At 41.4% G+C, this 26,010-nt stretch overlaps 1 protein-coding gene and 1 pseudogene across 1 annotated transcript; one reads left to right on the top strand and one right to left on the bottom strand.

The window, feature by feature from the left end:
* The first annotated feature begins 3,956 nt into the window (after positions 1-3,956).
* LOC120881679 (melanoma-associated antigen B16-like) lies at positions 3,957-5,111 on the top strand. Its single transcript, XM_040265346.1, has 2 exons — positions 3,957-4,263; positions 4,306-5,111. The coding sequence occupies exons 1-2, from the start codon at positions 3,957-3,959 to the stop codon at positions 5,109-5,111; spliced, it is 1,113 nt and encodes a 370-aa protein (XP_040121280.1).
* Positions 5,112-11,813: 6,702 nt separating this feature from the next.
* Positions 11,814-13,172, bottom strand: LOC120882347 (annotated as a pseudogene).
* Positions 13,173-26,010: the final 12,838 nt, after the last annotated feature.

Below are 26,010 nucleotides of genomic sequence, written 5' to 3'. Positions count from 1 at the left end.
CCTCATTCATACCACCCTACCCCCACATGCCTACCACGACCCCCAACACCCCACCCGCCAATGCCACCCTACCCTCACTCCTCACCAGGCGGGGGAAAAGTGCTGCTGCTTTGCTCAGCCCTTGGAGTCTGAGGGAGTGGAAGCCTTAGTCTGGGGTGGACGATGTCATGGCACCACAGGAAGGCATCTCGGGCCACTGCAGGAATCCCGATGAGGACCCCAAATAAATTCTCAGGAATCCTCTGACCCAAGGAGGGAGGGTGTACACAGCATCTACCCTTCTTGTCAGCTCTCCATGTCCTGTCATGAGGTTTTTCTCACTTGCATTTCTGGGGTCTCACACAGATGGGACCTTATTTGAACTTGGGGAACTTAGGCAGCAGATGGCACTGGACACATTACCTGCCTGGATTCAGTTTGAGGAATGCATGGGAGGATTGTGGGACTAACCAAGTAATGGCAGAGGGGGCTCCACAGCCCTGAGAGATCCAGGCAGTGAAACAGGCAGAGGCCATCCCTCCTTTCCTTCTCTGAGTCTTAGGAAGGTAAAGATGTATTCTGAATTTATTGTTGCTCTTCAGTCTTTAAGTTGTGTCTGACTCTGTGTGACACCATGGACTGCAGCACACTAGGCTTCCCAGTCCTTTTACTATCTCCTACAGATTGCTCAAACTCATGTCCCTTGGGTCACTGATGCTGTCCAACCATTTTGTCCCCTGTAGCCCCATTCTCCCCTTGCCCTCAATCTTTCTCAGCATCAGGGTCTTTTCCAAGGAGTCTGCTCTTCACATCAGGTGGTCAAAGTATTGCACTTTAGCTTCAGCATCAGTCCTTCCAATGAATATTCAGGGTTGACTTTTTTTTTAGGATTGACTGGCTTAATCACCTTGCAGTCCAAGGGACTCTCAAGAGTCATCTCCAGCACTGCACTTCAAAAGCATCAATTCTTCAGCTCTCAGCCTTCTTTGTGGTCCATCTTTCACATCTGTACATGAATACTGGAAAAAGCGTAACTCTGACTATATGGACCTTTGTCAGCAAACTGATTCAAAGGATAGGAGTTTGAGCAAACTACAGGAGATAGTGAAGAAGAGGGTAGCCTGGCATGCTGCAGTTCATGGGGTTGCAAAGAGTTGGACACAACTGAGTGCAGCAACAATTCCAGAACAGCCCATTAACATCAAGCTCGTCTATTCCCCTGTGGCTAAGCATGTGAGATCTCTGGAAAGGTTGACCATGTATCAGATAACTTCATTTCTTCATTTTTAGTTTTAGGAATTTGTGAGCCTTGGTCTAAAAAAGTGAAGTTGGTTATCAGAAGGAGGATTCCCAAGTGCTTAAAGTATACACAGTAAGAGCCCAGAGTTATCAGTGAGGAAACATTCACTCCCAGATACATGTGATCCCACACTGTCCACAGATATTGTCACCCTAGGAGGTTGTGGACAGGGATATCCAGAGGAAATATTCCCTTGCTTCCTCTTTGGAAGTCATGAAAGAATGGGCATCAGGTCAGAAGAGGAGTCTTATACAATGCCAGGAGCAATGTAGGAATTGAATGAGGGCTAATAGGGCACACCATTCCCGTGCAGGTGTGATCTCCATGAACTTCACTCTGCCTCTGCATTTAGCCCTTGTAAGCCTGAGGAAAGAGTGGTCAGAATTTCTACATTCTACTTTAGTCTTCAAAGGGCTCAGGGAAGTGATTTGTGTTTATCTGAGTGGGGTCCTTGGGATTACCAAGGACAGAGTAGAAGGGGTTCCAGAAATTTAAGACACAGAATTAGGACGGAGAGCCTAAGTTACCGTAGGACGGGGTGGAGGGCGAGTGGCAGCAAGGATACACTCTTAACCATCAGTCCAGGGAAGCAGACAGGATGATATGCTGCTCCTCTTCCTTCTTGGGCTTTCAGTGAGGAGAGTGTTGGGATATACAGGGCTTAGCACATGAAGTGAGCAAAAGGCCTGTTCCAAGGCCTGTTAAGACCAACATAAGGTCCCTAAATGAGGTTTGAGGGGCCTGCCAACCTCAGAACAGAGGGGTCCAGATTATCTTACCCATACTCTCAACACTGGTAAGCCTGCTGTGGTGATTGGGTAAGATTCCCCATCCTTTCTCAGTTGTCTCAGTGAATAGATCTCGCATTTTTGGGAGGGTGGGCAGGGATGGCCTTTGGTATCAGAAGGTGATGACTAAGGCCCTACTAGTTGCCAAAGTAAAGCCCCCTGAGAAAGGACCGAGAGAATTTCCCGTCCCAGAAGATAGGAGTGAAACATAAGTCATTTTAGATCTGCTGTCAGCTTTGCGAGGCCCCATGCAGAGCTATCAGACTGAAACATTGTCACATTTACTGCTTGGTGAATTCAGGGTTATGAAGATTGGTTTGTGAACATAATGTGGGATCCCACTACTTGTTATAAGTCAAGGAAAGTATCCTAATTGAGGCTTATGGGGATATCAACTCTAGAACCTTATGATCTCAACAAAGCTGTATTGGTCTCATGTTTGGGAACTCTGCATGTCAGATCCTCTTACTACTTCCTCAGAGGTTGCAGGGGCATGACTCTCTAGTGTGAGGAACAGCTTCTGGTCAGCAGAGGGAAGGATTCTCATACACTGTCAAGATTGAAAGTAAAGACATTTTTTTTTCAGCAAAGAGCTGACTATCTCATACACCTGTCATGACTCTATAGTCATTCCCTGGGATGTCCTAGACAAGGCTAGCTGGAAGTCTCATCAGCTCACTTGTAGGGAAGTGGCAGTCATGGTCTGAAGGAGGTGGTGCAAATCAGGAGGCAGTACAACAGTCTGTGTGGAGACACAGAGAAAGACACAATGGAATCCAGCCCAGAACATAGGGTTGTTAAAGAGCCCCAGAACTTTACCAGCTTAGGGAACCTGGTCAAAGATCTCACGACAACTTCCCTGCTTTCTTCCTTCTTGGATGTTACAGACAGCTGATGTCCTTGGTCTATGTCCTATATCATATTAGGTCAGCAAAGGAAGGAGGCCAGGGTCTGTCATAGTAGGGATGAAGAATAAGGTCTGAGGAGTCAATTCACCCAAGAAAAGAGGGAGCTCCACATTGTCTAGTTCTTATTATTGGCCTAAGGAAGACCTAGTAGAGGTAGTTAGAAAGTGTACTTCCTCAGTTCATCATCCTGGGCTGACTCTGAAAGATAGGGAACTCTCGTATGCAGACAGATTGGCACCAGTTTGCAGAGTGATCAAGTCTGAGGCCCTGCCAGTAGTCACAGCAAAGACACTGAATACTGAGAGAACACTGACCCCAGTAGAAGAGGGATAATAAAGAGTTCAGCCCTGCACTGTTGTCAGTGCTGAGTCTGTGGGCAAAGATGTTCTAAGTGGCAGTGTTATGGCAGCAAGCAGAGATCCTCAGACTTACGTAGATTCAAAGTAACATAACCAAGTCAAACTAGGGGGACCACAACACCAACAGAGATAGCATCTACAATTTTAACTTTGTTGTCATCCCTGGGAAATCACAGGTAGAGATTCTGGAGAAGGTACCTCAGCACATCCTCCTCAGTCATTTTAGGGGATGTAACATTACTTGGTCTTAGGAGAATAGCCTCATATTTAAGCATGGGAGAAGAGATCCTGGCACAGGCCAAGGTAATGAAACTGAGTGAGGACTAATGGAACCACCCTTTTCAGAAGGGTAATGGTGCTACAGAGACACAATACACCTGCCTATGTGATCCCTGAGAATTTTTAGCCTGGGTTGACTGCCTGGTCCCTGAGGAACTTTAAGATTTCTCCCTCATGAGGGACACAGCAGCCAGGAGATCTGTGAGACTCTACAGCACTGTTAGCAAAAGTCCATTGAAGGCAACTTTTATCTGAGCCAGCACAGTTGAGTAAACCAGGTGAGGCCACTCATATCTGCCTTCTTTCCCTTAGGTGGTGATTTCCCATTGCCCACTGCTGCCAAATGCCGCCCATAAGAATCAAACTGTCTAAGCGTTTTAAGAGTTCACGACGTGCTCAGTATCAATCCCGTCAAGCCTCCACTCAGTCCCAGGACCTGGAGATTGCACAGCTCGCCAGGGCTCTGGAGGAGACCCATCTCTTCTTGTGTCCTCAAATGCCTGGAAATTTGAAGGCGGCTCCTGGTGGTGATAAACCCAGTTCTCCTGAGGGTCCTCAGAGTTTCTCTGCATCATCCATTGGCATCACAGCTTCTGCATCCAGCAAATCAAGTGAGGTTTCCATGAATCAAGGTGAGGAGAATAGTCCAGGCACCTCAGAGGCTGTGCCAGGCACTTCAGAGGTTGTGCCAGGCACCTCAGAGGCTGTGCCAGATTTCATGAATGTGCTTATTATGCATTCCCTAGATAGTAAAGTAGCTGTGTTGGTGAATTTCCTGCTGCTCAAGTATCGAATGAAAGAGCCAGTAACAAAAGCAGATATGCTCCAGGTTATCAACGATTGTGAAGTCCACTTCCCTGAGATGCTCCTGAGAGCTTCTGAGCGCATAGAGATGCTCTTTGGCCTTGATCTGAAGGAAGTGGATTCCACCAACCACTGCTATGGCATTTTCATTAAATCAGGCCTCACCTATGATGGCATGATGCACGGTGAAGCAGGTGTGCCCAAGACTGGCATCCTGATACTTGTCCTGGGTGTGATCTTCATGAAGGGCAACCATGCCACTGAAGAAGAAATTTGGGAAGTTCTGAATGTGAGTGGGCTGTATTCTGGGAAGAAGCACTTCATCTTTGGGGAGCCCAAGCAGCTCATCACCGAAGATTTCGTGAGGGAAGGATACCTAGAGTTCCGGCAGGTGGCCAGCGCTGATCCTGCACAGTCTGAGTTCCTGTGGGGCCCCAAAGCTCATGCCGAAACCACCAAGATGAAGGTCCTGGAGTTCATCGCCAAGGTTCATGGGACTGACCCAAGTTCTTTCCCATCTCAGTATGAGGAGGCTTTGCAAGATGAAAAAGAGAAAGCTCAGGCCAGAATTTCAGCCAAGGGTCTCTGCCACTCCCAAGTTCTAGTGTCAAGACTAGCAGCTTCTTCCTCAACTAGGGGAGTCAGGGATATAGTTTCTTCATGCATTGTTCAAAGAGGCAGTTGGTGTTCGTAGAATTTAGATTTGAAGTGGGGCTGAAAGGAGTACAGCATATATGACCGTGTGTCCCTATTTTGTATGTGTAACTTGAAAATTTATTCCTTTTTGATATATGCATTATTCAAATGATTCTTTTAGTATAAGTTTAATTGCTTTCAAAACTTTGATTATTAATGATGCATTTCATGTTGTAATAAGATTTAATTGTAAGAGCTCTGTTGTTTTAGAAATTGTGAATCCATCCATTTTATTTTGTCATCTGAAACAAGATAACATGATACTGCTGTACGCATGCGTGTATATGTGCTAAGTCACTTCATTTGTGTCTGACTGTTTGCAACCCTATGGGCTGTAGCCCACTAGGCTCCTTTGTCCATGGGATTCTCCAGATAAGATTACTGGAATGGGTTGCTGTGCCCTCCTCCAGGGGATCTTCCAGACCAGAGATCAAGCACAAGTCTCCTGCATCTCCTGCATTTCAGGAAGATTCTTTATCTGCTGAGCCACCAGGGAAGCCCACTGCTATAGACATTTCCTTGCAAATGTGAAAGAAATTGACTTTAAGATAGATGAATTCCAAAGAAAAAAAGTTACTGAAATTTTAGTTCTCTTATCTTTTCAATGCTTATTTTATAAAATTAAATAAGTACAATGAATTTGCCTCGTTCTTTCAAGAATGTGTATGAAATGTTCTTCTTTAGTTGCTAACTTATGTCTGACCCTTTTGCAACCCTATGAATAGTAACCTGCCAGGCTAACTCTGTCTATGGAATTTCCCAGGCAAGAATACTGGAGTGGGTTGCCGTTTCTTTCTCCAGGGAATCTTCCTGACCCAGGGATTGAACCTACTTCTCCTGTGTTGAAGATGGATTTTTTTATTGCTGAACCACTGGGGAAGCCCAGTTACCAGTGTGTGTGTGTGGGGGGGGGGGCAATTAGGCATGGAGAATTAGGAGACACAAAGTGTTGGCTGTAAGATAGGATCAAGGATGCATTGTACAACATAGGGAATATAGCCAATACTTTGTAATAACTGAAAATGGAAAGTAACCTTTAAAATTGTATAGAATATTTTTTCAATTGAAATACAATCTTCCTAAAATTTTTAAAAATAATAGAGTATAATTCTAAAAAATATATAAATAAAAAATAAATAATATTGAAGGACAGGGGGGAAAAAGCCTTTTAAGTCCTTCTGTGGTAATTAATTTTACATGAAACTGAATGGTGGGTCAGATGAGGCCGATGGTGTCATGAGCAGAAACAAAACCCTCAGATGATGTTTCAAGTGTTAAAATGACAATGTCAAGAGATGTAAAGTGCTGTTAGCTGTTACTTTTTGATCTCAGGTAAACCAGAGAGAAATTCTCACGTGGAGCAGGAACAGAATGTGACCTGCATTCTTGTCCCAGTGCATCTGAACTCATGCACAAATTTAAGATTTTTGTTGTTGTTTGTTTCTTTTGTATATGTCACCTCTAAGGAGTTTCTGAGAAATATAGAAGATACTGCCTTGAGATTAGACACAGAAGCCACAGGGCTAACAGTTGGCCATCACCTAGGAGAGCCAGCGCTCACTCCATTCAAAGGAGAATTTAATCAAGTTGTCTTCAGTGTAATTTGGCAAGGGATTTGAGAGCTAAAGTTTTGGTCAGGTTGAAATTAATGTTAAAGTAGGGGAAGGGTTGCGTGGGAGGAGTAGAGGAGGAAAAAAAAAATTTTCCCTGTCCCCTTTTAAGTTCTTGGCTGAAACTTCTTTGTAATAAAAGGAGAGATTAATAGAGAAAAAAAACAAATTAATTTTGTATATATGGGAGCACCACAAAAAATGAGACTCAAAGAAGTGACTCGAGCAGGAAGCTTTTAGACAAGTTTGTGAAGTATTGACATGACAAAGCGTTTGGACTAAGTGTAGTAAATGGCCAAGTAATAATAATGTTTGTTTATACAGTCTTTTTGGCTCTCAGTTCTCTGTCTCTACTGATACAAATGTCTTCTACCCTCTTGGTACAGGGAGAGTACATTTCATATTGGAGATTTATCTCCTGCTTTCACGGGGACAAAGGAAAGCCAACTATTTCTCAATTACCTTCAATTCAAAATAACCAATATACCAAAGTGGAATTTTGAGGGTGAAATATGGTAGTGCCCCCGTATCCTGGTGTTTTTTTTTAATTTTATTTATTTGTGCCAGATCTTAGTTGTGGCATGATGGATCTTTTGATTGTGGCATATGGGATCTTTAATTGCAACATGCACAATTTAACTGCAGCATGCACAATTTAATTTTCTGACCAGGGATTAGATGTAGATCCTCTGTCTGCCCTGGGATCGTGGAGTCTTATCCACTGGACCACCAGGGAAGGCCTCTGGTTGTGCTTTTTAATATTTCACTTAAACACAGTCAACTGTGGTCCTAAATATTAAAATATAAATGAAAAATTTCAGAAATACCTGATGCACAGAAATTTAAATTGCTTGCAGTTCTGAGTATTGTGATTAAATCTCATTCTGTCCTGCTCCATCCCTCCTGGGACAGGATTCCGCAGCATATTACTCCTGTTAGTCACTTAGCAGACTCCTAGACTCTGTTATCACATTGACTACTGAAGTTTCACAGTGCTTGTGTTCAAATAACCCTTATTTTACTTAGTAGCCCAAAGTATAAGATTAGTGATGCTGGCTGGTTTGTGCCTGGCTTGTGAGTTGAACTTTATTATGGGCATGAATGGGAAAAAACATATATATATGGTTTCAGTCATCCACTGTAGGTAACACACAGAGAAGGAACGACTAATATATTATGAAGCCCTACAAATGGTGACTGGGAGAGAAGGAAGAGGTTCATCCTTGACACAAATTCTAGGAAATTTCAATTACATCTAGCTGGGAAGACAGTCCCACTGTCTGATTTGGTCTGATTTGACATACTATATCCCATAGCACTTTATGTTTTCTGAGAAAGCCTATACCTAGACAATGCACACTCATATACACACATGCACAAAGACAGGTAGGGGGTTAGGATTTGCAGACAACTTGGTCACAGCAATAACTCTCATTCATCATAGCCCTATAATATGCCAGGCACTGTGCCATGTGTTTTGTATACTTCATACACATTACAAAAGTCTTATAAAACCAAATTCACATACGAAGTTTCTCAGGCTCAAAGAGCCTGTGATTTTTTCTGATTTCATACGTCTAGTCTGTGACAGAGCTGCCACTAGACCTCTTATCTGAATTCATCCAGAGCTGACTCTACTCCACTCTCCCCAGCCTGAGGCAGACCTTTGCCTCTTACCTCTCTTCTCACTACCCCTTAGTGCCTCTCAGGATAAAGAAAGAAGAATGTAGTAGCCAGGAACTTAAAGCAAATTTAAAGAATAAAGATTGAAACAAGAAACACAATTTGAGGATTGGCTGTGCGCTTCATCTACCTAAGGTCTTCTATCCCAGCCCCTCAGAGGGTTCTTTGAGAGCCCACTCTGCCCAGAGGCTAGCATTTTATCAGCTCCTGTTCTCTCTGCAATACAGTATCTATCCCCTGAGTCTTCTCCAGTGCACTTTGTGGTCCAAACTGAAACCTGACCTGCTGGCCAGTTTTTCAGTCCTCCTCTGTAAGCTATACGTGTTTCCAGTGGAGCAAATGGCAAAATCCACCAGAACAAATGAAATACAGTTAAAATGACTGCTTTGTTCTCTACTCATTGTATCACCGATATCATTTCGAGGTCAGTATTTCTATTTGTTTTAGAATACATCTATAATTTGATTACAAAACCATTCTTTTGGCATTAGTTGGTTACAGTGAGAGCAAGATGCTGTGAGTGTGGCAGAGCAGCTCTAGTGTACCAAGTGCATTCCCTGCTTTCTGAACTGGAAGGTAAGTTACTTACATCCTTTCAGTCCAGTTCAGTTCAGTCACTCAGTCGTGTCTGACTCTTTGCGACCCCATGAATCATAGCACAACAGGCCTCCCTGTCCATCACTAAAACCCGGAGTTGACGCAAACTCATATCCATCGAGTCGGTGATGCCATCCAGCCATCTCATCCTCTGTCATCCCCTTCTTCTCCTGGCCCCAATCCTTCCCAGCATCAGGGTCTTTCCCAATGAGTCAGCTCTTCGCATGAGGTGGCCAAGGTATTGGAGATTCAGCTTCAGCATCAGTCCCTCCAATGAACACCCAGAGCTGATCTCCTTTAGGATGGACTGGTTGGATCTCCTTGAAGTCTAAGGGACTCTCAAGAGTCTTCTCCAACACCGCAGTTCAAAAGCATCAATTCTTCGGCATTCAGCTTTCTTCACAGTCCAACTCTCACATCCATACATGACCACTGGAAAAACCATAGCCTTGACTAGACGGATCTTTGTTGGCAAAGTAATGTCTCTGCTTTTGAATATGCTATCTAGGTTGGTCATAACTTTCCTTCCAAGGAGTAAGTGTCTTTAATTTCATGCAGTCACCATCTGCAGTGATTTTGGAGCCAAAAAAAATAAAGTCCAACACTGTTTCCATATCTATCTCCCATGAAGTGATAGGACCAGATGCCACGATCTTAGTTTTCTGAATGTTGAGCTTTAAGCCAACTTTTTCACTCTCCTTTTTCACGTTCAACAAGAGGCTTTTTAGTTCCTCTTCACTTTCTGCCATAAGGGTGGTGTCATCTGCATTTCTGAGGTTATTGATATTTCTCCTGGCAATCTTGATTCCAGCTGGTGTTTCTTCCAGCCCAGCGTTTCTCATGATGTACTCTACATAGAAGTTCAATAAACAGGGTGACAATATACACCCTTGACGTACTCCTTTTCCTATTTGGAACCAGTCTGTTGTTCCATGTCCAGGTCTCACTGTTGCTTCCTGACTTGCATATAGGTTTCTGAAGAGGCAGGTCAGGTGGTCTATTCCCATCTCTTTCAGAATTTTCCACAGTTTATTGTGGTCCACACAGGCAAAGGCTTTGGCATAGTCAATCAAGCAGAAATAGATGTTTTTCTGGAACTCTCTTGCTTTTTTGATGATCCATTGGATGTTAGCAATTTGATCTCTGGTTGCTCTGCCTTTTCTAAAACCAGCTTAAACATCTGGAAGTTCACAGTTCATGTATTGCTGAAGCCTGGCCTGCAGAATTTTGAGCATTACTTTGCTACTGTGTGAGATGAGTGTAATTGTGTGGTAGTTTGAGCATTCTTTTGCATTGCCTTTCTTTGGGATTGGAATGAAAACTGACCTTTTCCAGTCCTCTGGCCACTGCTGAGTTTTCCAAATTTGCTGGCATATTGAGTGCAGCACTTTCACAGCATCATCTTTTAGGATTTGAAATAGCTCAACTGGAATTCTATCACCTCCACTAGCTTTGTAGTGATGCTTTCTAAGGCCCACTTGACTTCACATTCCAGGATGTCTGGCTCTAGGTGAGTGAGCACACTATCATGATTCTCTGGGTCATGAAGATCTTTTTTGTACAGCTCTTCTGTGTATTCTTGCCATCTCTTCTTAATATCTTCTGCTTCTGTGAGGTCCATACCATTTCTGTCCTTTATTGAGTCCATCTTTGCATGAAATGTTCCCTTAGTATCTCTAATTTTCTTGAAGAGATCTCTAGTCTTTCCCATTCTGTCCTTTTCCTCTATTTCTTTGCATTGATTGCTGAGGAAGGCTTTCTTATCTCTCCTTGCTATTCTTTTGGAACTCTGCATTCAGATGCTTATATCTTTCCTTTTCTCCTTTGCTTTTCACTTCTCTTCTTTTCACAGCTATTTGTAAGGCCTCCTCAGACAGCCATTTTGCTTTTTTGCATTTCTTTTCCATGGGGATCGTTTTGATCCCTGTCTCCTGTACAATGTCACGAACCTCCTTCTATAGTTCATCAGGCACTCTGTCTATCAGATCTAGTCCCTTAAATCTATTTCTCACTTCCACTGTATAATCATAAGGGATTTGATTTAGGTGATACCTGAATGGTCTAGTGGTTTTCACTGCTTTCTTCAAATTCAGTCTGAATTTGGCAATAAGGAGTTCATGATCTGAGCCACAGTCAGCTCCCGGTCTTGTTTTTGCTGACTGTATAGAGCTTCTCCATCTTTGGCTGCAAAGAATATAATCAATATTATATTGTTTATAATATATTATAATTATATTGATGATATAATTATATTGATTATATAGTATATATTGATCATAATATATATTTTGACTGCAGCAAAATAATCAATTTCAGTGTTGACCATCTGGTGATGTCCATGTGCAGAGTCTTCTCTTTGTGTTTTTCGAAGAGGGTGTTTGCTATGACCAGTGTGTTCTCTTGGCAAAACTCTATTAGTTTTGCCCTGCTTCATTCCGTACTCCAAGGCCAAATTTGCCTGTTACTCCAGGTGTTTCTTGACTTCCTACTTTAGCATTCCAGTCCCCTATAATGAAAAGGACATCTTTTTTTGGGTGTTAGTTCTAAAAGGTCTTGTAGGTCTTCACAGAACCATTCAACCTCAGCCTCTTCAGCATTACTGGTTGGGGCATAGTCTTGGATTACCATGATATTGAATGGTTTGCCTTGGAAACGAATAGGGATCATTCTGTCATTTTTGAGATTGCTTATATCCTTTACATACCTGCAAACATTAACACTGGACATCCTGACACACAAACCATTTAGGGAAGAGTTAATGCTAAGCAGTTAGAGTAAATGTTGATAAGACTACAAAAGTTCCCTTATGAGACTTTCTGCTTCCTCTTCCTCCCCCAAATTCTCTGCTTAAAAAAAAAAATGAAGTTACTTGGAACTAGTCTGAATAGCAGCAGCACCCAAGGAGCACACACTTAGTTCATGTTAAAAAGCAGTACCTGTGTGCTCTATGTTTTACACCACAGGCTAAAGAAATGATCGCTCTAGTTTTTAACTCCTTCATTAGAGCCTCTTAAAAAATAAAAGCATCCCATCAAGTTCGTCAAGATGGTGTTATTGCTATACATTTGTAGGTGGGTCACTTTCTGTGCTGTGTTTGCTTTGAAGGGATCTTTCAATGCATTTCCAATATTCCTTTCTTACAGTGTCCTTTTCCTTAGCTAGGATTTCACATAACTCTAATGCTTTATTAAGAATGTCCTCCGTGTTGTCACATTGGTTTTCTAGCATGTCTTCATAGATATCCACAAGAAAGACAATTAGGTAGGGGGAGCTGTGACTTGGTTGTAAGCCAAGTAGCTGATTTAACAGATTGGGATATTTGGCAAGATCACAATCCTGCAAAATCCTTTTCAAAGAATTCCACGGACTTTCATTATGTGGGACTAGTTTGATCATTTCCAAAGTATACTGGACTTCTTTCTCCAATATAGCATGATCATTGTAGCCTGCGGTGTTAAAAATTACAAAATATCTTTGGTTCCAGACAGAGTTATTTCTCATGTGCTCTTTGAGAAGTTGGTTTACATAGGGCAGCTCATTATCCCAAAGTTTAAATTCCTGAATAACCCACTGTCTGGTGTTGCCAGGCGTGGTAATTCTTTTCATCCTAGTAAGAATATCAGCAATAAATTCAAGCTCTTGTGATGGGTCTCTCAGCCATTCCACCAGCACTCACCTATGATGCCAAACTTGACAGTTTTGGGGCTGCTTCTCAATTATTGCCGAGATGTAGTTCATTTCCTCATGTAGATCCTTCTGGAGTGACTTTAAGAGAACTCTCCAGAAATGCCACACTGTGTAATTGGCTGAATTTAACTCAGTAGCATCTCTGGTTAATTTAAAAGCCCGTATCCCTTCTCTCGTCACGCTGCAGGACAGCCCGGAAATAATCATATAGACGTCCTGAAATTTCTCACTATAAATGATATGGGCCACTGGATTAGGGCCATCATTCTGCAGCACTGGATCTATATCAGCCCATTCTGCCCTGCCCCTGTACAGGACATAGGTGGGTGAGTCCAGGTTCAGAAACCCATCGTCCATAGTGGACGCTGCCGCCTCTTCCTGCAGCGGCTGGGAGGCGGGGGATGCGGCTGGGGCGGCGGCAGCTCCGGCTGACCTGGCTCTCCGCCGTGCGCGGCCTCCCTGACCCCATGGGTAGAGGCCATCTCTGCTCTGCCCCGAGCAGAATCCAGGTCAGTTTTGATGGATTAATTTTCTCTTAATAATATATTCTTCCTTCTCCCCAGTCCTGGTAATATTTGATTTAATGCCAGATGTTGTGAAATTGCAATTTTAGCTAATTTATACTTTCCTGTAAGAAATAAAACTTTTAAAAATTTATTTTCTATTGGTGTATGGTGTACTATTCGTTTCAAGTTAACTATATACTGATTCAACCTTTACATGCATTATAAAATGATCACTGCAGTAAGTCTAGTAACTCTCTCGTCCCATAAAAAGTTACTGTAATAGTGTGGACCAAATTCCTTATGCTGTATAATACATCACCAGGGCTTACTTATTTTATAACTGGGAGTTTGTATCTCTTAATCCTCTTCACTTATTTTGCCTAACACCCCACCACCTCCACTTTGGCAGCCACCCTTTTGTTCTCTGTATTTATGAGTCTATTTTTATTTTGTTTTTTTTAGGTTACACATATAAGTGGAATCCTGTATTTGTCTTTCTCTGCCTCACAATTTCACTTAGCATAATACTCTTTAGATCCATCCATGTTGTCCTAAATGGCAAGATTTCATTTTTTAATGGTTGAATAGTATTCTCTTGTGTATGCCACGTCATTTTTATCCGTTTATCAATTAATGAGCACTTAGGTTGCTCCCATATCTTGGCTTTGTAGATAATGCTGCAGTAAACATTGATGTGACTGTATCTTTTAGAATTACTGGTTGTGTTTTCTTCGAGTAGATAACCAGAAGTGAAAGTGTTAAATGATAAAATAGTTCTATTTTCAATTTTGGGGGAAATCTTCATACTTTTTCCCGTAGTAGTTGCACCAATTTACAATTCCAACAAATGTCTGAAGTTTTCCTTTCTTTCACATACTCAGCAAGATTTGTCGTTTGTTGTCTTTTTGATGATAGCCATTCTGACAGATGGGAGGTGGTTTCTTATTGTGGTTTTTAGTTGCATTTCTCTGATGAATAGCAATATTGAGCATCTTTTAATGTGCCTGTTAGCAATCTGCATGTCTTCTTTGGAAAAATGTCTATTTGGGTCCACTGTCCATCTTTTACTTGGATGTTGAGTTGTGTGAGTTCTTTCTTGGATAATAACTCCTTATCAGGTATATTATTTGCAAATATCTTCTACCATTTAGTAGGATGCCTTTTCATTTTGTTGATGGTTTCCTCCTCTATGCAGATGCTTTTTAGTTTAATAGAGGAAATGAATAGAATGGGAAAGACTAGAGATCTCTTATATGGGGTGGGAGGTGGGAGAGGGGTACAGGATTGGGAACTCATGTACACCCGTGGCTGATTCATGTCAATGTATGGCAAAACCAATACAGTATTGTAAAGCAAAATAAAGTAAACATTAAAATTAAAAAAAAAATTAGAGATACCAAGGGAACATTTCATGTAAAGATGGACACAATAAAGGACAGAAAAGGTATGGACCTAACAGAAGCAGAAGATATTGAGAAAAGGTAGCAAGAATACACAGAAGAACTATACAAAAAAGATCTTCATTACCCAGATAACCAGGATGGTATGATCACTCACATAGAGCAAGAAATCCTGGAATGCTGAGGCAAGTGGGCCTTAGGAAGCATCACTATGAACAAAGCTAGTGGAGGTGATGGAATTGCAGGTGAACTATTTCAAATCCTAAAAGATGATGCTGTGAAATTGGTTCACTCAATATGCCAGCAAATTTGGAAAATTTGGCAGTGGCCACAGGACTGGAAAAGGTCAGTTTTCATTCCAATCCCAAAGAAAGGCAATGCCAAAGAATGTTCAAAATACCACAGAATTAAACTCATCTCACATGCTAACAAAGTAATGCTCAAAATTCTCCAAGCCAGGCTTCAACAGTACATGAACCATGAACTTCCAGATGTTCAAGCTGGATTTAGAAAAGGCAGAGCAACCAGGGATCAAAATGCCAACATCCACTGGATCATCAAAAAAGCAAGAGAGTTCCAGAAAAACATCTACTTCTGCTTTATTGACTATGCCAAAGCCTTTGACTGTGTGGATCACAGCAAACTATGGAAAATTCTGAAAGAGATGAGAATACCAGACCACCTGACCTGCCTCCTGAGAAATCCATATGCAGATCAAGAAGCAACAGTTAGAACTGGACATGGAACAACAGACTGGTTTCAAATCAGGAAAGGAGTACGTCAAGCTGTATATTGTCACTCTGCTTATTGAACTTCTATGCAGAGTACATCATGTGAATTGCCAAGTTGGATGAAGCACAAGCTGGAATCATGATTGCTGGGAGAAATATGAATAACCTCAGATATGCAGATGACACCACCCTTATGGCAGAAAGCGAAAAAGAACTAAAGAGCCTCTTGATGAAAGTGAAAGAGGAGAGTGAAAAAGATGGCTTAAAATACAATATTCAAAAAACTAAGATCATGGCATCTGGTCCCATCACTTCCTGGCAAACAGATGGAGAAATAATGGAAACTGAGAGACTGTATTTTTTTGAGCTCCAAAATCATTGCAGATGGTGATTGCAGCCATGAAATTAAAAGATGCTTACTCCTTGAATGAAAAGCTATGACCAACCTAGATAGCATATTGAAAAGCAGAGACATTACTTTGCCAACAAAGGTCCATCTAGTCAAAGCTATGGTTTTTCCAGTAGTCATATATGGATGTGAGAGTTGTACTATTAAGAAAGCTGAGCACTGAATAATTGATGCTTTTGAAATGTGGTGTTGGAGAAGACTCTTGAGAGTCCTTGAACTGCAAGGAGATCCAGCCAGTCCATTCTAAAGGAAATCAGTCCTGAATATTCATTGGAAGGACTGATGTTGAAGCTGAAACTCCAATGCTTTGGCCACCTGATGCAAAGAGCTGACTTATTTGAAGAGACCCTGATGCTTGGAGAGATGGAGGGCAGGAGGAGAAGGGGATGGCAGAGGATGAGATGGTTGGATGGCATCACCAACTCAATGGACATGAGATTGAGTAAACTCTGGGAGTTGGTGATGGACAGGAAAGCCTGGCATGCCGCAGTCCATGGGGTCGCAAAGAATCAGACATGACTGAGCAACTGAACTGAGTCCGATTTGTTTTTTTTTTCTTTTTTCCCCCCTTGATTTAAGAGACAGGTCCTAAAAATATTGGTAAGACTGATGTTAAATAATATACTGTTTCCTTCTAGGAGTTTTATGGTTTCAGGTCTTATGTTTAAGTTTTTGGTCCATTTTTTGCTTTTGTATATGGTATGAGAAAGTGATCTAGTTTCATCCTTTTGCATGTAGCTATTCATTTTTTGCAACAGCATTCATTGAAGATGCTGTCTTTTCTCCATTGTATACTCTTTCTTCCTTTGTCATAGATTAATTGGGCCTAAAAGTGCAGGTTTATTGCTGGGCTCTATTTTGTTGTAGTGAACTATGTATCTTTTTTTTTTGTTTTGCAATGCTATTCTATTTAGATTACTGTAGCTTTGTAGTATAGTTTGAAATAGGGCAGCATGATATTCCAGCATTGTCCTTATTTTTGAAGATGATTTTAACTATTCAGTGAAATATACATTTACTTTAAATTTCAGTGCATCAGTATACTCAAGATTTGTTTTATAATGCTATGAAGCTACTTAGAAACAAAATAATCTTTTCTTTTTATTTTATTTATTTTAGTTACACAGGCTTTCTCTAGTTGCAGTAAGTGGGGACTATTCTTTGTCATGGTGTATAGCTTTCATTGTGGTGGCTTCTCCTGTTGCAGAGCACAAGTTCTAGGCTCACGGGCTTCAGAAGTTGCAGCATGTGGCCTCAGTCATTGTGTCCTACAAGTTTAGTTGCTTTGTGGCATGTGGAATCTTCCTAGACCAGGGATTGAACCTGTGTCCTCTGCATTGGCAGGCTGATTCTTATCTTCTATACCACCAGGGAAGTCCCCTTTCTGTTCTTGCTTTCAAGTTTTGTTATTTGGGACCAGAGCAAAATTAGCTATGGCTTAACTCACCACTTATATGCAGAGCACATCATGAGAAATGCTGGGCTGGAAGAAGCACAAGCTGGAATCAAGATTGCTGGGAGAAATATCAATAACCTCAGATATGCAGATGACACCACTCTTATGGCAGAAAGTGAAGAGGAACTCAAAAGCCTCTTGATGAAAGTGAAAGAGGAGGGTGAAAACGTTGACTTAAAGCTCAACATTCAGAAAACGAAGATCATGGCATCTGGTCCCATTACTTCAAGGGAAATAGATGGGGAAATAGTGGAAACAGTGTCAGACTTTATTTGGGGGGCTCAAAAATCACTGCAGATGGTGATTGCAGCCATGAAATTAAAAGATGTTTACTCCTTGGAAGGAAAGTTATGACCAACCTAGATAGCATATTCAAAAGCAGAGACATTACTTTGCCAACAAAGGTCCGTCTAGTCAAGGCTATGGTTTTTCCAGTGGTCATGTGTGGATGTGAGAGTTGGACTGTGAAGAAAGCTGAGTGCCGAAGAATTGATGCTTTTGAACTGTGGTGTTGGAGAAGACTCTTGAGAGTCCCTTGGACTGCAAGGAGATCCAACCAGTCCATTCTGAAGGAGATCAGCCCTGGGATTTCTTTGGAAGGAATGATGCTGAAGCTGAAACTCCAGTACTTTGGCCACCTCATGTGAAGAGTTGACTCACTGGAAAAGACTCTGATGCTGGAAGGGATTGGGGGCAGGAGGAGAAGGGGACGACAGAGGATGAGATGGCTGGATGGCATCACTGACTCGATGGACGTGAGTCTGAGTGAACTCCGGGAGTTGGTGATGGACAGGGAGGCTTGGCGTGCTGCGATTCCTGGGGTCGCAAAGAGTCGGACACGACTGAGCAACTGAACTAACTTTGAAGTGAAGCCGCTCAGTCGTGTCCAACTCTTTGTGACCCCATGGACTGTAGCCTATCAGGCTCCTCCGTCCATGGGATTTTCCAGGCAAGAGTGCTGGAGTGGATTGCCATTTCCTTTTCCAGGGGATCCTCCCAACCCAGGAATCGAACCCGGGTCTCCCGCATTGCAGGCAGACGCTTTACGGTTGAGCCACCAGGGAAGCCCCAAGGATATGTGATGTGTTCTCAGGTTTTCATCTGCTTATCTGGTATCCACATGTCCTCTTTGGTAAAGCATGTCTTATGCCAATTTTTAAATTAGACTCTGTTTATTACCGTTGGATTTAGAGAGTTCTTTTTTTATTTAGGGAACAAACCCTTTTTCAGATATGTGATTTGCAAAATATTATCTCCCAATCTGTGTATTGCAATTTTCTTTTCTTAATGCTGTTCACAGAGCAAAAATATTTCAGGGTTCATTAAGTCTAATACAGAAATACTTGATTTGATGTGTTGAAATCAAGTATGAGCACTTTTCACAGTGGAGAGGAGGGGCATGCCATGAAGTTGCAGTGAGACTGAAGTCTACAGTACAAGACAGATGATAAGGTAGTTTGGAGCATACATTTTAAAGTTCCTCTTCAGTTATTGGAATTGTATCTTAATACAGTGAATTTCTATTTTTTCACTGCAGGAATATGAGGTGGCAACAGAAATCACAGCTGCCATCTAGTATCAATAGCATCATATCAGGAAAGTATAAAATTTGAACTGCTGGAGGCAGTATGAGTGACTCCAGAGGATGCAATAACCACCTGAAGTCTCTTTAATGGGTAAGAACTGATCTTTTATTATTATTATTATTATAGAATATAAAAGAATGATCTTGAATATAACAACTAGAATAAGACAGAGAATATCAGAAAGAATCATATATATTAAGGCTAGGTATTTTTATTATATATGTTCTTATGGATAACGGTCATTTTAAATATTTTTATTTATTTATTTTGGCTGCACTGGTTCTTGGTTGCGACATGTGGGATCTTCATTGTTGTGGCATGTGGGTTCTTTAGCTTGCAGCTTCCAGGATATTTAGTTGTGTCATGTGAACTCTTAGTTGAACAATGCAGGATCTAGTTCCCCGACCAGGGATTGAAACCAAGTCCCCTGCATTGGGAGCACAAAGTCTTAGCCCCTGGACTACCAGTAAAGTCCCAATAATGGTAATTTTAAAAGTCACTACACTAGGCAATGCAATTTTGTAGAATGCATGCAAGGTCACTTCAGTCTTGTCTGAGTCTTTGCAACCCAATGAACTGTAGCCCACCAGGCTTCTCTGTCCATAGGATCTCTTAGGCATGTATACTGGACTGGATTGCCACGGCCTTTTCTAGGGTATCTTCCCACCCAGGGATCAAAACCAGATCTCCCGCATTGCAGGCAGATTCTTTACCATCTGAGCCACCAGGGAAGCCCATAATATCATATATTAATGCACATGTATGGAATCTAGAAAAATGGTACAGATGAAGCAACTTGCAGGGCAGGAATAGAGATGCAGGTGTAGAAAACAGACGTGTGGACACAGGTGGAGAAGGGGAGAGTGAGACAAAGTGGGAGACGAGGATTGACAGATAAACACTACCACATGTGAAGTAGAGAGCTAGTGGGAAGCTGCTGTATAGCACAGGGAACTCAGCTCAGCGCTCTGTGATGGCCTAGATGGGTAGGGTGGGCAGGAGGCTCAAAAGGGAGGGTTTATACATATATATGTGTATAGGTATAGTTGTTGTATAGTCACCAAGTTGTGTCTGACTCTGCAACCCTATGGACCAAAGCGTGCCTGGCTTCCCTGTACTTTACTAGCTCCCAGAGTTTGCTCACACTCATGTCCATTGAGTCAGTGATGCCATCCAACCATCTCATCCTCTGTTACCCCCTTCTCTTCCTGCCTTCAGTCATACATACATATAGTTGATACATGTTGTTGTACAGCAGAAACTAACACAACATTGTAAAGCAATTATACTCCAATAAAAATAAATAAAATTTACATTTAAAAAATGTATAGGCTCACAAAATCCTGTGTATCTGCCTTCTCTATGTAGCAAATACATCTTTGGGTTTCCCAGGTGGCTCAGTAGTAAAGAATCTGCCTGCCAATGCGGAGACAGGGCTTTGATCCCTGGGTTGGGAAGGTCCCCTGGAGAAGGAAATGGCAACCCACTCCAGTATTCTTGCCTGGGAAATCCCATGGACAGAGGAGCTTGGCAGGCTATAGTCCATGGGGTCACAAAAGAGTTGGACAGGACTTGATGACTAAATAACAACAAATACATCTTTAAGAAAGAAGGTCTTTAGGATAGTAAATCTACAGGATAAAAAGAAGGAATAGATCAACATGTTTTTTTCCCATCCTTGATCTTAGGGCTTCTGCCTTGTGCTTCAACTTCTCTACTGTGCTTGGGGCCCTGACTCATGCTGTGTAAGAGTTGGGCAAAAATCTCAGCCCATACAGGGAAGGTAATACTATCCACAGCTTATCAGCAGTCAGAACTTCTAGTACAGAGATCTGAGTGGACCACATGCTCCAGAACTTGAGTCATGAGGAGCAAAGATCTACCCCTGCTGGTAGTCTGGAGAGGCTGTAGGCTGCTGTGGCTATATACATCTGAGGTGAGAGGTAGGATCTGGGAGGCTGATGCTCCTTCATAGCTGGAGAAGAGTCCGATTCCTTCTTACTTCTTTTCAAGAGTATTCCTCAGACTTGCCTGTTTTAAGGACAATTAGCACTTGCCAGGAATCTTGGAGGGTCACATCCACCATCACTGCTCCTGCAGTTGTATCATGTACAATAAGTGATTAAGGCACCAACAGAGCCAGGAAGGGAAAACAAGCTCTTTATAAGCTTTCTTGTACAAAGTGAAAGTGAAAGTGTTGGTTGCTCAGTTGTGTCCAACTCTTTGCCACCCCATGGACTGTAGCCCATCAGGCTCCTCTATCCATGAGATTTCCCAGACAAGAATACTGGAGTGGGTTGCCATTCCCTTTTCCAGGGGATCTGTCTGACCCAGGGATCAAACCCATGTCTCCTGCAGTACAGGCACATTCTTTACTGCCTGAGCTACCAGGAAAGCCCATTCTTGTAGAGGCACCCTGTAATTAAGAAAGTGTCTTCTTTAGTACCATTTCTGTAGCTGAAGTATAAAATGAAAGAGCCTATTATGGAAGCACAGATGCTTTTGAATGTCAACAAAAGGAACAAGCCAGAATTTCAGGCAGAGCTATCTGTCCTCCCATGGCCACTGCAAGTTCTATGCCAAGGCTTGGAGCTTCTTCCAGAGCTAGGGAAGTCCAGGGGTAGTTTTTAGAAGAGGAACTTAGTGTTTAATAGAATTTAAGTCTGAGGTGAGAGTGAAAGGAAAACAGTATATAAGCCTGTGTCTTCCTATATTATATGTGTTACTTCACAATTTATTCTTTTTTTGATGTATATATTATTCAAATATTGTTTCTTAAATATATATTACCATCAGCATCTTCAAGTTTATAAATTACATTGGTCACACATTTCATGCCATAATGACGTTTACAAATAAGAGATTTATTGTTTTGTAAAGCAGACTGTGAAACCATCCATCTTATTTTGTCATCTGGAGTAAGATAACATGGCATTGCTATAGGCATTTCCTTGTAAATGTGAAAGAAGTCTAAGATAGTTGAGATGAACAGAGAAAAATAGAGAAGAAAATCTAAAAGATATTGAAATCTTGGCTTTCTTATTCCTTTTAGCTCTTGTTTCTAAAGTTAAATGACATGTATATGAATTTGCTTGGCTCTTTCAAGAAAAATGTAAAAAACCAATATTAAGAAATTATATCTTAAGCTCACTGGGTCTTTCATTTCCCAAAGCTTTATTGAGTAAGTGCTTTTTGGACAGAACGGCCCTAGTAGTGAGAATTTTAGGATTAATGACTCAGGACCTGCCCACAGAGTTTTGATATATAAGAGTGGTAATCCATTAAGGAGGATGGCAGGGTCTTCTAATGCCCGAAGGACAAGTAAAATGAAGGAGTAAGTAGGTCCAGGTGGACAGTCCTATCAGACTGCCAAAGTGTTGATGCAGTTAGGCGTGGCAGTTTGGATCTTGAGGAAACTTCAGGTCCTTCAGGAGTTAATTTCACACTAAACTGCATGATGGGCCAGATGAGGCTGAGGGCATCATGAGTAGTGATATGTCTCCGACTTGAAATCCAGATTTCTAAAGTGGTCAACTTCTGTTAGCAGTTACTTTTGAATCGTAGTTAAGAAGAGAGAGATTTTCACAAACTTGAACACATGCACAAACTAAGTCTTATATATATATATATATATATATATACATGTTATCATTTCTAAAGAGTTTTTGAAAATACAGATGATAATCCCTTGAGATAGAATTTGGAATTGACATAATCATAGCAGTAACTCTTGAAATTTTTTTATTTATTTAGCTGTGCCAGGTTTTAGTTGTGACATGCAGGATTTTCAATCTTCATTGCAGCATGTGGGATCTTTAGTGACGGCTTGTGAACTCTTAGTTGTGGCATGAGGGATCTAGTTCCCTGACCAGGGATGGAACCCAGGCCCCTGCGTTGGGGGTGTGGAGTCTTAGCCACTGGACCATCAGGGACATCCCCATAGTAACTCTTACTCATTAAAGCTTTAAGAAATGCAAGGCACTGTGCCATAGGCTTTATATACTACATGCACATTCTAACAGTCCTAGAAGACAGGACTTATAAAACCAAATTTATATAAAAGAAGAGCCTCAGGCTCAAAGAGCTTGTGATTTTTTTTTCTGATTTCATATGTCTAGTTTGTGACAAAGCTGCCTCTAGACCTCTTCTCTGAACTCATCTGGAATCCACTAGGTTCCACTCTTTCTGGCCTGAGGCAGACCTCTGCCTCTTACCTCTCTTCTCACTACTCCTTAATGCCTCTCAGGATATATTATAGAAAGAATGTAGCAGCCAGTGTCTTAAAACAGGTTTAAAGAATAAAGCTCAAAACAAAAAACAGAATTGGGAGATTGTGGATTTTATTATTCTAGGGTCTTCTACCTCTGCCCCAGGGCTTCTTGACAGCTGAGCCTGCCTAGAGAAAGGCATTTTTATCACCTCCTGTTCTCTCTGCAATACAGTGTCCTTCCCCTGGGTCTTCTCCATCGCACCCTCTTGTCCAAACTGAAACCTGCCCTATTGGCCAGCTCTTCAGTCCTTCTCTTGGAAGTTGCACCTGCTCCCAGTGGAACAAAGGGCAAAATTCACCTGCCTCCCCCTGACTTGGAGCATTCTAGCTCCCTGGTGGTCCCCTCCCTCACCTGTACCTCTATGACAGTAACATCCTGTATCACATAAAAGGTAGCTTTGACATTGAAATTTAGACCTGACCACCCACTGGGCATCTCCTCCACATTCTCAAAATGTTTTCCCAAAGAGCTGGTGGATATAATCAAATTTGTCTTAGAGTTTATCAGTTTGGTGCATAAAACCTTGAAGTTGCAGAGGAGGTTTTGAAATCCCCTTGATATTTACAAGATAGAATAGAATTTTAATTTTTTATTTGTTTTTGACACTGTCCACTGCGCACACACACACATATGAGCTTACCCATGTGGTCCATAAGAAAAACTTCCCTCATATGTGATAGTTGAAAACAGATTGTTGTGGGACAGAGTAGGCTGCCTCCAAATATACCTCAATGGCATATTGTTTATTTTGAATTAAAATTACTTAAGAAATGACCAAACCTTGAGGGACATTTTGACCCTCCTCTCTGAAAGCAGGAAATAAATCTCTCATGTGAAAGATACACTCTTTTTATCTTTTATTTAAAGATAAAAGAGCATCCTCATTGCCAGAGATAGGGAATTCTAGGCAGAGGCCTGTGTAAACAACCCTTGTTACTTCTTTAATTTACAACCCAAAGCCACAGTTCTTGTAAGTTTCTTCACTAATGAAGCACCCAAAGCCTAAAATTCTTGGTTGGGACAGTTCCTCACATGTGTATTGTTTTGTGTCTAAAAAGTATAAAAGCTGCCTGGCCACTACTTAGGTCTCCACGCACATGAATCAAACTTGTTTCTTTTCCTCCTGTTAATCTGCTTTGTGTGGGCCAGCCATAAGAACTCAAGAGTCATGGGGGCAGGGGGCAGGTGGGGGGCAGGGTGGATGGAGTGGTAATTTCCCCTTCCTGGAAGAGCTCAAGGACACTGGAAATCATTGCAAAGCAAGCATCTACTGAGGGTTAACTTCCTTAAACTCCTCAGGTCCTTCCAGGAGGTAAAAAATTGTTTACTGACAGACACACTGTCTTTGGTTAGCAGAAATAAAAAATCCTGGTTTCTCTTTGTGCTTTAGTACACCAGTTCAAGTCTTCAGAATTTGATCAGGCACCAACAACAAGAAGAAAATTCACATCCTATTAAGATTTTTAAAAGTTATGGTTTAGGTCAGTGCAGGAAGGTACTACTGAGTGAAGAAGACAAAATCTTCCATCTGATATTTTGCAGGCTCCTTTTGAAAATTTGATGTAAGCCCGTAGTTGGAAACAACTGTCACATAGTAGGACCTCAAAAAATTGAGGAATTACAAGGAAATGTGTCCCCTTCAGAAACTCTACCAGGAAATAAAGAAGGTGGTTATCATAAATTCTACTAGTTGCAGTCTGTTGAGGACCTACTATGTAACAGGTCATAGGGGAGAAAGAGTGTTCATCCATTTCTTGTTTTCCTCACCTTCCTAGGCTCAGAGGAAACTGTATGACCAAGAGCACTTATAGTTAGAAAGATCATGACTAGCCCTTGCCATTGATCTATGAACAGAAGCAATATTTATCATTTTGAGGCCAAAGCATTTGCTATCCAGTTTACCATGTATAATCTGTTGTTTTTGCATTCATCTGTAAACATGGAAGTTGTGTGTTTATTTGTGGACCTAGAGGCAGCAAACAACTTGGACTCCAGTATCACGTGTTAGCACAGAATGTCTACCAGTCCACGTGAAGACATAAGCTTTTGTTATATCATGCTATTCATATTTCAGGTTGTGTCTGTTATATCATTTAGCACTCACTTTTTCTGGCTAAAACATAGCTATTCTTTTATTAGGCTTATTTAAATATTTTAGTCATTTAAATATTTTAAGGTAATTGTGCATATATTCTTTTTGCAAGAAATTCTAACAGTACTGGGGAATCCCAAGTGGTGCAGTGATCAAGAATCCGCCTGCCAATGCAGGAGATGCGAGAGACATGCGTTCAATTCCTTGGTCAGGAAAATCCCCTGGAGAAGGGAATGGCCACCCACTCCAGTATTCCTCCCTGAGAAATTCCATGGACAGAGGAGTCTAGCGAGCTACAGTCCATGGGGTCACGAAGAGTCAGACATGACTGAATGACTTGAGCACACACACAGGCTAACAGTACTGATAAATTATAATTATCTTCCTTTAAAACTCAAAAGTTCTTCCACTTCCTCAAAGGTGAATACAAGAAACATCTGTTATATAAAATTGTAAAGTTGATTGTACTTTTTTTCTCCCATAATAGATGTACTATAAAAATGTGTTCAGATATTTTTTAATGCATGGGTTCACTGAAGTTTTTACTCTTTCATTATTCCTAACCAATGTATATTTTTATTGCAGATATTGTATTTTTCATCTCTTCAGTTGCATTTTGAATCTTTTTATATCTTCTGTGTCACTAGCGAGTTTAATGTGTCTTCTTCTTTCTTAAAATACAGTTATAATAAATTTTGTGATGTCCTTATCTACTCTTTCTGTCATCTATATCACTTCCAGGTCAATTTTGACTGATGAAATTTCTCCTAGTTATTGGTTATATATTTCTATTTCTTTCCATGCTTGGTAATATTAGATTGGATGTCAGACATTGTGAAATTGTGATTTTACCTTCTTCACACCTGCGC

The sequence above is a fragment of the Oryx dammah genome, unplaced genomic scaffold (genome assembly GCF_014754425.2).
Source record: "Oryx dammah isolate SB20612 unplaced genomic scaffold, SCBI_Odam_1.1 HiC_scaffold_23, whole genome shotgun sequence".
NCBI lineage: Eukaryota > Metazoa > Chordata > Mammalia > Artiodactyla > Bovidae > Oryx > Oryx dammah.
This window is presented reverse-complemented; position numbering and strand designations above follow the sequence as displayed.